The sequence below is a fragment of the Rhinoderma darwinii genome, chromosome 3 (assembly GCF_050947455.1).
Source record: "Rhinoderma darwinii isolate aRhiDar2 chromosome 3, aRhiDar2.hap1, whole genome shotgun sequence".
NCBI lineage: Eukaryota > Metazoa > Chordata > Amphibia > Anura > Rhinodermatidae > Rhinoderma > Rhinoderma darwinii.
The window spans coordinates 347,499,812-347,515,296 of NC_134689.1; the positions used below are offsets into that span (position 1 = coordinate 347,499,812).

General features: G+C 42.6%; 1 protein-coding gene across 2 annotated transcripts in view; it reads right to left on the minus strand.

Moving 5' to 3' along the window:
* LOC142748213 (disintegrin and metalloproteinase domain-containing protein 9-like) overlaps window positions 1–15,485 on the minus strand; it is a 58,988-nt gene that overhangs the window by 40,407 nt on the left and 3,096 nt on the right. The window contains exons 2-8 of one of the 2 annotated variants that reach the window (XM_075855327.1): window positions 15,057–15,186; window positions 13,648–13,724; window positions 11,909–11,970; window positions 10,828–10,906; window positions 9,990–10,066; window positions 6,282–6,471; window positions 1,464–1,529 (exon numbers count right to left, since the gene is read on the minus strand). In XM_075855327.1, the coding sequence (XP_075711442.1) occupies window positions 1,464–1,529; window positions 6,282–6,471; window positions 9,990–10,066; window positions 10,828–10,906; window positions 11,909–11,970; window positions 13,648–13,724; window positions 15,057–15,186 (681 nt within the window). The remainder of the gene's footprint in view (window positions 1–1,463; window positions 1,530–6,281; window positions 6,472–9,989; window positions 10,067–10,827; window positions 10,907–11,908; window positions 11,971–13,647; window positions 13,725–15,056; window positions 15,187–15,485) is intronic. The other variant, XM_075855329.1, reaches the window with a different exon arrangement.

Here is a 15,485-nt window from a genome sequence, read left to right on the forward strand (position 1 = left end):
GTTTTTCCACAATCATTATTTATGCCCTATCAACAGGTCCGGAGCGCTATCTTCACAAGCTCCATCGAAATGAATGAAACGGTGGCCGAGCATGTTCACTACCGCTCCATTCCTATGGGGCTTCGAGGAATGGCAAAGTAAGCCCATTCTCGTGATCGTGGGTGTCCCAGAGGTCGGACCCCCATCAATCTAATATTTATGACGTATCCTGTGAATAGCTGATAAATAATGATTACGGAAAAACCCCTTTCAGTCTACCTGTTTACTTTAACCCCTTAAGGACACGGCCAATTTTAGCCTTGAGGACAGAGCAATTTTTTTTACATTTCCCTCTTTGCATCCTGACGCTCATAACGCTTTTATTTTTTGTACGACGTAGTTGTATGAGACTTTGTTTTTTGCGGGACGAGTTGTACTTTATGTACGTACCATTTTTTGGTACAAATACATTATCGTTTAATTTCTATAAATTTTAATTAGATTAAAATGCAGAAAAAAAGCAGTTGCGCATCAGTTTTAATATTATTTTTTTTACACCATACACCGATCATCATAAATAATGGTATACATTTGTTGTACAGGTTGTTACGGTCGTGGCGATACCAAATATGTCTATATTATTTCATGTTTTGGGACTTATATTTTAAAAAGTTTATTTATTATAAAAAATGTGTGTTTCTGTGTATTTTATTTACTTTTTATTTATTTATTTATCATTAATTTTTTTTTGCATTCATTTAACTTTTTTTTTTAATCCCATAAAGGGATTTATCATTTTGATTTTTATTTTGTAACTGTAATGTACTGGCATAGATCTATATGCCAGTACATTAGCCTGTTACTGATCGTACACAGGCAGTTGTTAGGGCATACCTCAGTATGCCCTAACAACAGGAAATATGTTCAGACAGCCCTGGGGTCCTTCACTGGACCCTGGGCTGTCTGGCCATACGAGTTGTGGACTTTGATCGCGTCACAGTTATTTTCTGTGACGCGATCAATGTGCAGTCCCCTCTCTTTGAACGCGGCGTTCAAAGGGTTAACAGCGGAGAGAAGATGTTTCTCTCCTCTCCGCTGTCAGAGCGGGGCCGTGGCTGTGTATTACAGCCGTTGCCCCGTTCTCGATCGCGCGCACAGACGCGCGCAGGGACGGCTGTCACACAGGACGAGTATGCTCGTCCTAATGCGCAAAGTGCTCGCCGCTCAGGACGAGCATACTCGTCCTGTGTCGGCAACCAGTTAATTGTGTGTAAATAGTAATGTGTATTTTTAGCAACTAGTGCATAAATAGCTAAGGTCTAAAATTGCTAAACATTTGTAATGGATTAAATGTCCCCAATCTAAGACATAATATGCAGCATGAGGCTCTTATAACGACATCATCCTCTGATCCGATACAGAGACCATAGAATATCAAGTATAAGGAGAATCCAAGCAAACAGTATACAGATATTTATACTCACTGCTTCCACTGTAACAAACAAGGAGACTTTTATGTACCGTCTCATACTAAAAATAGATTCTTTAATCTGAAAGATACAAACCATAAACTAAGTATTGTTGACAAATAAACACAAAATTCCTATTCCTCACCTATAATAAAACAATGTTTGTCAGCAGTACTGGATTTAAGACACTAGGCACAGATGGTTCAACTCCACCCCACAAGTAGGCCACACTTTAAGTCCTGTATAGCTTTAAAATGTATTTATATGTAAACTTTAGCATGGCCTCTTCCCCCAGGGCCATCTATAGACAAATACTAAGTATGCCTTTAGTTAAGCATCAAATTCATATGACCAATATAAGTAATGCATAGTTGCCAACAGTCCCAAGTTTGCTGGGACTGTCCCAAATTTACAGAGACAAATTACTGTCCCAGGCGTGTCCTTGCGACTGCCATATTCAATTGTATCTGCCTCCTTAGGACGCAGATACAATTGAATGCTATGACGGAGCAAGAAACTATCGGCCTCCTGCTCTGCCATTCACTAGGCTGCAGGCCACGTTAGACCTGCAGCCTGCAGGCCACGTTAGACCTGCAGCCTATAAGACGCGTGCCGGTGTGATGACGTCACTGGATGGTGCCGGCCTACGCAAGGATCCTAGTAGTCTGCAGGACGGAGGAGGAGGCCGGGGAACTCAATTCTTCGTTGGGTGGCACCCGGGCACTATCTACAGGGGGAGTGTGGAACTTTCTATAGAGGGGGCGTGTGGCACTATCTCTAGAGGGGGGAGTGTGTGGAACTATTTACAGGGGGCAATGTGTGGCACTATGTATAGAGGGCAGTGTGTGGCACTATCTACAGGGGGCAGTGTGTTGCACTATCTACTGGGGGCAGTGTGGGGTACCATCTACAAGGTGCACTGAGTGTGGCACTATCTACGCTGGTTTTTACACTACCAGTAGTGGTCAGCACGTAACGCCTAGCCCGAGTGATAAAGTGAAACATCACCTGCCTGTATAGATCCGGATAAACAGAGAGATATACTGGTCACGATAGGAGTTTTTAGTCAAACTAGTTCAGATTTTTTTTTCCCGTTTATTTGTATGCAGAAATTCTGGAAAGGAAGCCGTAGGATCCACACACCAGCTAAACCACACCCTAGTGCCGCATGCACACGTCCGTGTAGCATTTATCAGTCAGTAAATACTGTACAGATGGGCCACAGAATTTCATCCGCATTTACGGACCATGCTCACAGTAATAAGTATAGGAGCACGGTCCGTAAATGCGAAAATAGGATGTGTCCTACTACTTGCGTTTCATTTCTACAGCCCGGACACACACGGTAAATATACGGGAAGGTGTCCATGGACGATAGAAATTAATGTGTTAGTATTTTATCCACAATTATGAATATGTAATTGCGGTCAAAAACTACGTGCGCATGGTTCCTAACTGTTCCTGGAAAAAAATTCATTGTGCGTGTGAACCCAGCCTAAAGAAAAAAATAATCTTACAAATGAATGAGAATTAATTTGCTCATTCATTTGTAGGATGATTGTGCCTATAGTTAAAGGGGTTATGAGGGGACCGAAAAGTATTATCGGTGTACTCACTACAGTACAAGGCTACATTCACACGACGGTGAAAAACGTCCATGTTCTATGAGTGTAGTCACACGGCCGTTTTTTTTTTAACAGCCTGTGAATACCAGCCGTCAAAAAATAGGACCTATTTTTGGCCGTTTTCACGGCCAGACGGCTCCCATAGAAGTCGATGGATCTGTTTTTACCGTACGTTTTTCAGGAATCAATCTACTTTGAGCGCTGAGCCTGGAGAAACCCTTGACAGCACTGTCCATTTACGAACACTGAAGTCCTGGCTTTTAACTATGGAGTCCCCGGCCAGAGAAACGCAAGATCTCTGGCCGGAGATTCCAGTCTTGGGAAAGCCGGTGACGATAGCACCCCCTGCCTGTAGATAGCAAACACACCCCCCCCCCCCCTGAAAAGAGCGCCACTGTAGCTCCCTGTAGGAGCGGAATCCCCAGCAGCCAGACCCCGCTCTTTTCAGGGATTCTGCTCCTGGAGAAGTCCTCGACGTCACTATCCATATATGGACAATAAGGTCAAGGGGTTACTCCTGCAACAGAATCCCCGGCCATAGGGCTGCGGACGGCAGGGGATTCTGCTCTTAGAGAAAGCCTCTGACATTACTGTCCATATATGGACAGAGATGTTAGGTGGTCCGTCAATGAGCGGAATCCCCGGGCAGAGGGATTCCGCTCCTACAGGGAGTTACAGTGGAAATATCTACACACGGGGTGCTATCTACAGGGGGGGTGACACTATCTACATGGGCACTGTGGCACTATATGGGAGGTGTGGCACTATCTATAGGGGACACCGGCACTATCTACGTGGGGCAATGTGGCACTATGTGGGCTCTAGCACTTTGTATGTGGGCACTATGTCACTTTATATGTGGGCACTGTGGTACTATCTACAATGGGCACTGTGGCACTATGTGGGCACTGGCACTTTATATGTGGGCACTATGTCACTTTATATGTGGGCACTGTGGTACTATATGGGCACTGTGGCACTATCTAGAGTGGGTACTGTGGTACTATGTGGGCACTGGCCCTATGTGAGCATTATCTACTGTTGGCACTGTGGCACTATCTAGAGGGACATTGTGGCACTATCTACATGGGCACTGTGGTATTTTTATGGGGTTGGGACAAAAAAAACCCTGACAAATTAAATCCATCCTTTTTTTAATGGCCATGAAAAACAGATGGCAAACGGATGACAAACGGCCATTAAAAACCGACAGACATCCAAATGGATGAGAATTTGGAGGCACACTGATGCAAAATGGCCATGAAAAACTGACAGTTGATCAGATTTTAATGGCAATTTTTTTCACTGTTGTGTGACTGTAGCCTACACTCACTAAGGGCCTGTTCACATATGCATTGGCTTTCCGTTGAGGGGTTTCGTCTGAGGTTTCCGTCGGGAGAACCCCTCAACAGAATGGCAAACGGAAACCTTAGCTTCCGTTTGCATCACCATTGTTATCAATGGTGACGGAAACATTGCTAATGGTTTCCGTTTGTCACCATTCCGTCAGGTTTCTGTTTTTTTGACGGAATCAATAGCGCAGTCGACTTGAAGCATGACATGAAGAATGACTGTGCCACTAGACTTCCGGTCCCCCGGCAGCGATTTAAAAATCTATTAAAATCTCATAATCAGTGCGACGGAGGACCGGAATATATTTTAGCAGTGTGCTCACATACTGCAGTGAGTACACTGCTAATACCTTTCGGTCCCCCCATAACCCCATAGAGCCCTGTCTGTCAGTTAAAATGTTCATTATCAACAACCCTACTGTACTTTAATTACAACTGGGCTAGATAAAATGATATGGAAAAAAAACTACAACTTCCAGCCTGCGAGTGTCAGGGCATGCAAGAAATTGTAGCTTTACAACAGCTGGAAAGTGTTGGGTTGGAGATCACTGATCTGTACTAATCAAATAAAGAGATAAATGCAAAACAAATAAAGAAAAAACACAGCACACAAATTTGCTTTTGTTGATGTATGTGTGATGTTTCACCTTTTTTCTTAAAGAGGCTCTGTCACCAGATTTTGCCACCCCTATCTGCTATTGCAGCAGATTGGCGCTGCAATGTAGATTACAGTAACGTTTTTATTTTTTAAAAAACGAGCATTTTTGGCCAAGTTATGACCATTTTTGTATTTATGCAAATGAGGCTTGCAAAAGTACAACTGGGCGTGTTTACAGTAAAAGTACAACTGGGCGTGTATTATGTGCGTTTTTACTTCTTTTACTAGCTGGGCGTCAGGAATGGGAGTGTATGATGCTGACGAATCAGCATCATCCACTTCTCTTCGTTAACACCCAGCTTCAGGCAGTGCAGACACACAGCGTGTTCTCGAGAGATCACGCTGTGACGTCACTCACTTCCTGCCCCAGGTCCTGCATTGTGTCGGCCACATCGGCACGAGAGGCTACAGTTGATTCTGCAGCAGCATCAGCGTTTGCAGGTAAGTAGCTACATCGACTTACCTGCAAACGCCGATGCTGCTGCAGAATCAACTGTAGCCTCTGGTGCCGATGTGTCCTCGCTCGTCCGACACGATGCAGGACCTGGGGCAGGAAGTGAGTGACGTCACAGCGTGATCTCTCGAGAACACGCTGTGTGTCTGCACTGCCAGAAGCTGGGCGTTCTGAAGAGAAGTGGATGATACTTCTCGTCAGAACGCCCAGCTAGTAAAAGAAGTAAAAACGCCCCGATGTACGCACATAATACACGCCCAGTTGGACTTTTACTTTAAACACGCCCAGTTGGACTTTAGCAAGCCTCATTTGCATAAATACAAAAATGGTCATAACTTGGCCACAAATGCTCGTTTTTTTAAAAATAAAAACGTTACTGTAATCTACATTGCAGCACCGATCTGCTGCAATAGCAGATAGGCGTTGCAAAATCTGGTGACAGAGCCTCTTTAAGTTGCTTAACAGCTGCAACCAATGCTTGTACAACTCATTTGCCATAAATCAAAACTCAATGTGTAGCATGACAGTCGCACTCCAAAAGAAGTGACAGGTGATTCAGGTCATGTGACTTGCCTTCAGGTGAGGGCACACCGCTTAGTCAACTTCTGGCCTTGATCTTATTTTCTAATGTCCATAATAACTATGCTTCTCCGCTTGTCAGTGTAGGAGAATGCTCCGGTTCTCCACTGACAACTGTAGATTAATATTACCTATTAATTCCGTAACATTCCTGACATTACTTACCTTATCAACAGTGTTTGATGGTTTCAAGAGCTTGTGCTGATAGTTGGGATTTGTCAGATCAGTGTCATTCTCAAACATAAAAATGGGCACCTTCTCACTGGCCTCCATTTTATATATAATGTGTAGAAACCCAGGTGTCCACTGTAACGGCTCAACGATAAAGCTTTCATTCACAAATTCTATAATTCCCCTGTAAATACAAAATCATAGTTGCAAAATCAATGGAATATTATTTGATTAAAGAGCGATGATCAATCAATCACTTAATGTAAGTAGCTTAACCCCTTCCCGCCGCAGCCATTTTTCAGAAACTGGAAAAAAAAATCTTTGTGGGGTAAAAGAGGAAAAAATTAGCAATTCCTCAATCTTTTTTTGGCGGGGGCTTCATTTTTGCGACGTTCACCATGCAGTAAGAACGGCATTTGTTAATTTTATCCTACAGGCCAATACGATTACGGCAATACCAAATTTTCTTTAATTTTTTTTCTGTTTTACTACTTTTAATAAGAAAAAAATTAGTGTTAAGATTACATTTTAGTTTTGTCGCCATATTCTGAGAGCCATAACGCTTTTTTTTTACGTCGATTGAACGGTATAAGGGCTTATTTTTTGCGGGGTGAGCTGTAGTTTCTATTGGAACCATTTTGGGGTACATGAGACTTTTGATCACTATTTAATTTTTTGTGGGAGATGAAGTGACCAAAAAACAGCGATTCTGGCATTTGTTTTTTGTTTTTTTACGGCGTTTACTGTGCAGGCTAAATAATGAAAAAAATATTTATTAACAAAAAATAAATTAAATAAATAATGATATATTGTAATAGTTTAGACTTTTACAGATGCGGCGATACCAGTTATGTTGATTTATTCTTTAAATTGTCCTTGGGGAAATTATTTTTTTTACTTTTAATATATAGGAGCCACAGCAAAGGTGCCACATGCAAGATTGTCCTCCTGGCACTAGTGCCATTGATCCTGATTGGGTGCCCACGGAGTTATATACCCCGTGTGTTCCAAAATTTCATTCTGTGACGGGCATCCAAATCGGTATCGAGGGGTTTAGGGAGGAGGACTTTTTTAAAATATTTCTCTCAGAGGAATTATTAGTCCTAATGGTTGAGCAGACCAATTTATACGCTGCTCAATTTATTGCCAGTCACCCCACCTCTTATTACGCCAAAAATAGCGTGTGGCGCCCAGTAGTTGTGGCAGACATTTTAACATTTTGGGGCCTCTTATTGAACATGGGTTTGGTTAAGAAACCCACAATTAGGTCTTATTGGACATCTGATCTCCTGTACGACACACCTATGTACAGGGAAGGGATGACAAGGCAGCGCTTTGAGACCATACTGCGCTTCCTTCATTTCGTGGATAGCACCCTTTGCCCACCCCGCAGTGACCCCAGCCATGACCGGCTTTTTAAAATTAGGCCACTTTTAAATTATTTAAATGGCAAGTTTTCACAGACCTATACCACCGAAAAAAATATTGCTGTGGATGAGTCCCTGGTCCTTTTCAGAGGCCGGCTTCAATTCAGGCAATATTTGTCAAATAAGAGGGCCCGATTCGGGTTAAAAATGTATAAATTATGTGAGAGTGACTCGGGCTACCCTCACAAATTTAGGGGGGATTCACACGAACGTGTATTCGGTCCGTGCGGGCCGCGTGGTTTTCACGCGCCACGCACAGACCAATACAAGTCTATGGGGCAGTACAGACAGTCCGTGCTTTTTGCGCAGCGTTTGTCAGCTGCGCAAAAAGCGCGACATGTTCAATATCTCCGCGTATTTCGCGCATCACGCACCCATTGAAGTCAATGGGTGCGTGAAAACCACAGAGGTCGCACGGAAGCACTTCCGTGCGAACCGACTGAAACAGCGCACCAGCTGTCAAAAGGATGAGTGTAAACAGAAAAGCACCACGTGCTTTTCTGTTTCCAAACATCCAAACGGAGTGTCTTTGAGATGAGCGAACCCGGACAACCGAACCGAACTTCACCGGGTTCGGCCGAACTCGTTTTGGCCGAACCCGGCAAAAACATTTCCGGTATGCGACGTCAGGAGATAGTCACTGTCCAGGGTGCTGAAAGAGTTAAACTGTTTCAGCACCATGGACAGTGACTTCCGATCCCAATATACATGAACCTGTAAAAAAAAAACGAAGTTCTGACTTACCGATAACTCCCGACTTCTTCCTCCAGTCTGACCTCCCGGGATGACAATTCAGTCCAAGTGACAGCTCCAGCCAATCACAGGCCAAGCACAGGCTGCAGCGGTCACATGGACTGCCGCGTCATCCAGGGAGGTGGGGCCCGATGTCAAGAGAGGCGCGTCACCAAGGACGCGTCACCAAGGCAACGGCCGGGAGGGAAGTTCTCGGTAAGTACGAACTTTTTCTTTTTTTTTTAACAGGTTGCTGTACATTGTGTTCGGCATTCACTGTCGAGGGTGCTGAAAGAGTTACTGCCGATCAGTTAGCTCTTTCAGCACCTTGGACAGTGACGGGCGTCGACTAGCCTCATCTCTATGATGGCGGCTGAGCGAAAATCACGCAGCCGCGCATTATAAACGGATGACACACGCAGCTGTCAAATGTTTTTTGCGCGCGCAAAACGCTGCGTTGTTTGCGCGTGCAAAAATGCAACGTTCGTCTGAATCTGCCCTTAGAGTGTATGAAGGGAAAGACTCCCAAATTGTCCCTCCAGGATGTCAGAATTACTTGGATATACAAAACTATTGCAGAGTTATTCTTTGATAAAGTAAGACATATGAAATTTTCAAAATCTGGCTTGGTCATTAAGTGACAAACAGGCCCGGTCATTAAGGGGTTAAGTAAAATTTTATGTAAATTCCCATAGCCCATTATTAACCCCCCTGCACACTTAACAGATTGGTTGCAGATTTTTCGACCAGATTTGGAGGTGGTAAATCTGCGGCGGAAGATTGTTGCAGTGTTGCTGGCAAGTGGATAATTTTAAAAACATTTCATCCACATGCTGCTGAACATTTTCTGCACGCAATTCAAAGCAGAAAAAAAATCTGTGCGTGAAGGTGGTCAAATGCTGCGTGTGCTAATGCCTTGTTCACACAGTGCAGATTTTATGCAGATTTTGCATGCATATTTTATGCCAAAACCAGAATTGGATCCAGGAGTGCTGACCTATAAGGGTATGTGCACACGACCTCTTTTCAGACGTAATTCAGGCGTTTTACTCGAATTACGCCTGAAAAGACGGCTCCAATACGTCTGCAAATATCTGCCCATTGCTTGCAATGGGTCTTACGATGTTCTGTGCAGACGAGCTGTCATTTTACGCGTCGCTGTCAAAAGACGGCGCGTAAAAATTACACCCTCTTCAAAGAAGTGCCTGTCACTTCTTGGGACGTAATTGGAGCCGTTTTTTCATTGACTCCAATGAAGAACAGCTCCAATTATGTCCGTAAAAGACGCCGTGAAAAACGCGTGCACATGCAAAAACGTCTGAAATTCAGGAGCTGTTTTCTCAGCTCCGTAATTTCAGACGTATTTGGCGTTGTCGTGTGAACATACCCTAAGGCCTTCCTTTATATATTTATTTTGTTTGGGTTCTGTTTGGCTTAAAAAATACTTGAAAACTCTGCAGCAAATCTGCACTATGTGAACAAGGATTTATAATAATTAACAAAATAACTGGTTTCATTTTTAATAATATGATAGAGCAGATACCGTAGTCCAAAACATGTCCTCAGGGTAACAGATGACCCATTAGATTCCAGAATCTGTCCAGAATAGTAGCAATCACCCTAAAACAAAACAAGCCTTATTGTTATTCATGATTACTCCCAATTCATAGTCATATTTTTTACTATAGTATAACTAAACATATTGGGCATTACGTCTGAAAACAAGTGAAGATAAGAACTAAAGCTGTTGCTCATAGCAACCAATCGGATTTAAACTTTGATTTTTTTTTTCACTGGAGGCCTGAAAATGAATGTAGTGATCAGATAGGTTGCTATGGGCAACACCACCAGTTCATCTCTGCGCTAGTTTTCATACATGAAGCCCATAGGGCTAGAAAGCCATATATGTGCAGACTATGGGATTATCACAGGATTGTATTATTAGGGTATGTGCACACGACAACGGCAAATACGTCTGAAATTACGGAGAAAACAGCTCCTGAATTTCAGACATAATTGCATGTACTCGCGTTTTTCGCGGCGTCTTTTACGGACGTAATTGGAGCTGGTTTTCATTGGAGTCAATGAAAAACTGCTCCAATTACGTCTCAAGAAGTGTCCTGCACTTCTTTGAAGAGGGCGTAATTTTACGCGCCGTCTTATGACAGCGACGCGTAAAATGACAGCTCGTCTGCACAGAACATCATAAGACCCATTGCAAGCAATGGGCAGATGTTTGCCGACGTATTGGAGCCGTCTCTTCAGGCGTAATTCGAGGCGTAAAATGCCTCCATTACGTCTGAAAAATGGTCGTGTGCACATACCCATATTGTACCACAAACCAAGTAAAAGTGATATTAGAATGAAAATATCAGACTAACCAGACTCCTTATGAACTTTGATAGCCCTGTTTCCACATTGTCATCAATAAATACATGAAAATCGTTGGCCAAAAAATTTCTGCAAAGAAAAAAATAATAAAACTACGGACAGCTATCCAGCACATCTGTAATACAGCTTCATTTAAGTGTCTTTATTATGGCCACAACACCGTGACCCAAGACATGGGGGGTTCAGACCAGATCATAGAAGCAGACCATGTGGATGCTATGTGGCCCTTGGGTAGAGGGGGCCCAGTCCTATTTCGTGCCATCCCCTATGCTATTAGGTGTCACACAGGACTCCCAGGGAAACTGTATTGTTAGTAAACTATGGGATGGGAAATTGGCCAATGGTCTTAGTAAGAGAGTGTGGGGAGATCAAGCCCCAGGTTAGGATTCTCTGTGGCCGTATGTGGAAGATATTCTCCCCTAGAAGCAAAGCTTTTAGTGAAGAATACCTCTGTGATACGGCATGTGATGGAGCATGCTATAATTTTCTTTCTATCAGGATATGTATGAATCCAACACAACAAACATCTGTTTGCCGTTGTATGAAATCAGAGACTTTCAGAAGTAAAGTAAGGCCAGATGCACCTCTATGGTTGCCTTATTATGACTCATTACAACATGGAGCCATCATACGTCTGTAGGTCCAACACTTGGGTTATGACATTTGCCACCAAGCCACTTTTTATACCTAAGCCCAGATATGTCCATAGATTTTCACCAAGAGGGTGGAAATCAGCATACCCTTAAAAGTATTTATTCAGGCAAAATAGTACAGCACTATATATGACGTTTTGGCTTACACTAAATATTTTTCTTTTTTTCCTAGTGCTGTACTATTTTGCCTGAATAAATACTTTTAAGGATAAGGACGTCCACCCACTATTTTCGGGCGACTATATGATGATGGATTGGGACTGATCCATCCAGGACGGACTTTGCATCTTAACAGAAGGGATTGCTGTGCTGCTTTCAACCCATTTTTCCTTTGTGATGTCCACAGATTTTATCATTCTGCACTACTATACAGCAATATTAACTAATCTAATAAATATTAACTCTTATGGCCACTTACTGCTTCTCCAAAGACATGGTAAGAGGCGTCCCTGTTATTGTGATGGAATAAAGAATCGGATCCTGTTGAATCACAAAGTAGGGAGTATAAATAGTGTTACCTCTTCAATGTTTTTCAATATAATACAGATAGGTTCCATGTATTAGGCATTCATTAAGTAATACACTAGGGGTGCTTTAGCATAGTCTTTCTTTTTTGGCAATGGAAGAGAATCTTTGGATCTAAAACCTGGTTCCTACCACTCATAAGGTTAAAGGGGTTGTTTCACCACATACATTAATGGCATATCCACAGAATATATCATAAATGTCTGATAGATGTGAGAATAGGGGTCCCACAGCCACTGGCCGCTGCATCCAGGATAGGAATAAGTGGAGCGGTGGTCAGGATTCCAGAAACAACCGAGTTTACATAGACAGGGCCGCTTCAAAAATGTATGGGCCTCATACAGTCAAAGCGTTGGGGCCCCCAGGATCCGGGGGGGTCTCCAGCAATTAGATAATGATAATCTATTCTGTGGATAGATGATATTTGTTGACTATGGGACAACCCCTTTAAAGTTTGTATGAGCACTGCTTCCCCTTCAGTTCTTACCTTCTTATACTGTGAATCGCCGAGGCACTTGTAGCGGGGGTTCACATTATTACAGCCTTTTCCCATTCCCATGAGCGCCGTGGCCCCTTCAAAACCAGAAGTTGGACACCCACCGATCAGGTATTGATGGGCCTATCCTGAGGATAGGCCATCAATTTGTTAGGACTGGAAAACCCCTTTAAGTTAGGGCGTCACTAGCGAATTTCTTTTGTTTTGTTGTTGCAATTGATGCCGTGGCCCCTTCAAAACCAGAAGTTGGACACCCACCGATCAGGTATTGATGGGCCTATCCTGAGGATAGGCCATCAATTTGTTAGGACTGGAAAACCCCTTTAAGTTAGGGCGTCACTAGCGAATTTCTTTTGTTTTGTTGTTGCAATTGATGCTGTGACAAAATCACAATAGGTGACAGACAGTATGTATCAGTATGAAATTGTTTCTACAATAGTATGAAAATATTTTCTTTTTTTTTAGGCAATTTCTGTACGGAATATTGAGAATTTAGTTACAGAGGCACCTGACTCCAATATTTTCTATTAGAGTAAGTTAATAAATATGAAGCCAACAAATATAACTTCAATAGAAATTTAAAAAAAACTAAAACTTACAAGCTTACAAGTGACACTGCTATGTGGTTATTTCTGTATCACCATGACTAAATCGTCTGGGCAGTCCTAATCTAGATGGTTTTCAATAAGAAAAGGGCTGGTAGCATGTATGTGCCAACAGCATTCTCATACCTAGACAACCAAAATAAGGATGATAATCAATGATCCCCAGCTGGGAGTAAAGCTGGGAGTAAAGCTAGGAGCTATTGTAGAAGAAAGTAAGGAGAGAAGCATTGTCCGAAACGCGTAGGCACTAATTAATTTTAAATCGCTTGCAATAAAGTTGGAACATCGTTTCCTTTTATATTAATCAGCGCTGGATGAAAGTTTTCTTCCTTTGTTCTATGATTGCTACCGTGTACCGTCACGAGGGTCCAAGTGCAGTGCGGAATAGGACACAATATTGATGAGCTGGAACTACTGTATTAGGGAATCTGTCCCAAAAAATTGTCTCGCTTGTAGACAATGTACAATATAATATACATAAAATATTTTATATTATTTCCAGGAAAAAAGGATAAAACATAGGAAACTCACAGAAATTCCTGTCACACCAGGAGATAAAGGTTTCACCTCTACGATCTGATAAGGAGGTAGGAGTAAGGAATCTGCACCTATTTACACAACAAAGCCAACATGGACGGTTTGCAAAATATTGCAATTTGAAAAGCTGTGACTTTTTAATATCGAACAGAGCCAACTCTTTAGCAAAGTAACCTAATACAATAGACCTTATATATGGCTTCGTTCACATCTGCACCATGGCTCCGTTTCAATGTTCCGTCTGAGCTTCCGTCGGAACAAAGCCGTGACAGACACGAGCGGAAACCATAGGTTTCCATTTTCATCACCATTGATTTCAACCAATACCGTATTGATTCCGTCAAAACGACGGAACCCTTGCACAACGGAGACAAACACAAACCATTGGCACCGGATCCGTCACCATTGAAATCAATGGTGATGGAAACAAAAACCTATGGTTTCTGTTTGTGTCTGTCAGGGCTCCGTTCCGACTGAAAGCTCTGACAGAACATCGGAACGGGGCCCTAGTGCAGATGTGAACAAAGCCTTAAACAGACAGCCCATTGATTTTAATGTGAACTGTCTAATGTTCTATATTCCCCGTTATGGCAGAAATTGAAACATTTGCTGTTGGGTTCTCCTGCCGACTTTAGCTAAATTGCGGAGTGCACCAACAGTGGGACACCCTGTGATCAGTTTATTTTCAGGCCACTCTTTCAACAAAAAAAATAGTTTGAAGTGGTCAATCCCTTTAAGTTGCCCTCTTTTGTGATCAAAATACGACTATCACTAATGCCCACAATTACAATGCCTATAGTGATTGTCACCATCTTCTTTCCACACACTTTAAATGACAATTGTTCCACTGTTGTCTCTGCCTACTGTAATCGATATTGGCTGCCTGGGCACTTAGGCACCATTTCTGGCATTCAATATTAACGTCAGTGGTGGGCACACCACTAAGGGGCAGCACTTGTAAACAGAAGTTTTGCAGTAAAAATACATTTAGATACATTTTAATTCCAAAATAAAAATCTGTATCACAACTTTAATTATATGTCAGAATAGTGGATCTCTGCCACATAATAGTATTCCTTGTCGCAAAGACCGCTAGAGCCGTAACTCAGAGCAGAGGGGCAGGGCCAGCAATGTGCAGTGCAAGAGCATTTGCGCATCAAGGGCCCGCCTTAGTGACACTTGCGATCGCATTCCTGGGGGAATTAAACATCGTTTTCTCGGTCATGCAACTTGCATAACCTAGACAAAATATATGTTTATCATACCGTCGCCCTCCCCTATATCGCTCTGTCAGCAGTTTTGACGCCTCAAAACTGCTGACAGGTTCTATTCTTGTTCCCGACAAATTCTTGCATATAATTGTAAAACAGACTAATATTTCATGTTCATGGTCTGGTAAATACCTGCTGGAGAAAGGTTTTTGTAGTTTGGGTTTTCTTCCTGTAAGTAATCTTCCCACAAAGAAGAATCACTCCGCTCTTCTTCCAGACCAGTCAGCATCTGCTCGGTCATTACCTCCTGATTTTTCACACACTGATAATAACACATGACAAGCAATATTAATTCAGTATATGATGTACATATTCCTATTCCACCGTTCACTATCTAGGTATATCTACCTGGAGATACAGAAGCTTTTCCCACTAAGATCAAAAGAAGCATACGGAGATACAGAGATGTTCACGTATAGTTTTTGCCTACATTTGCATCCATAGGCTCTCATTGACCCGACTCATGCCAAAAGAGCGTCCTTCTGTTGGCATACCTTTTATTCATCTGTACTGAAATGTGTAGACCACTAGACTTTTCAATGCAGAGGCATCCCGCAAAAA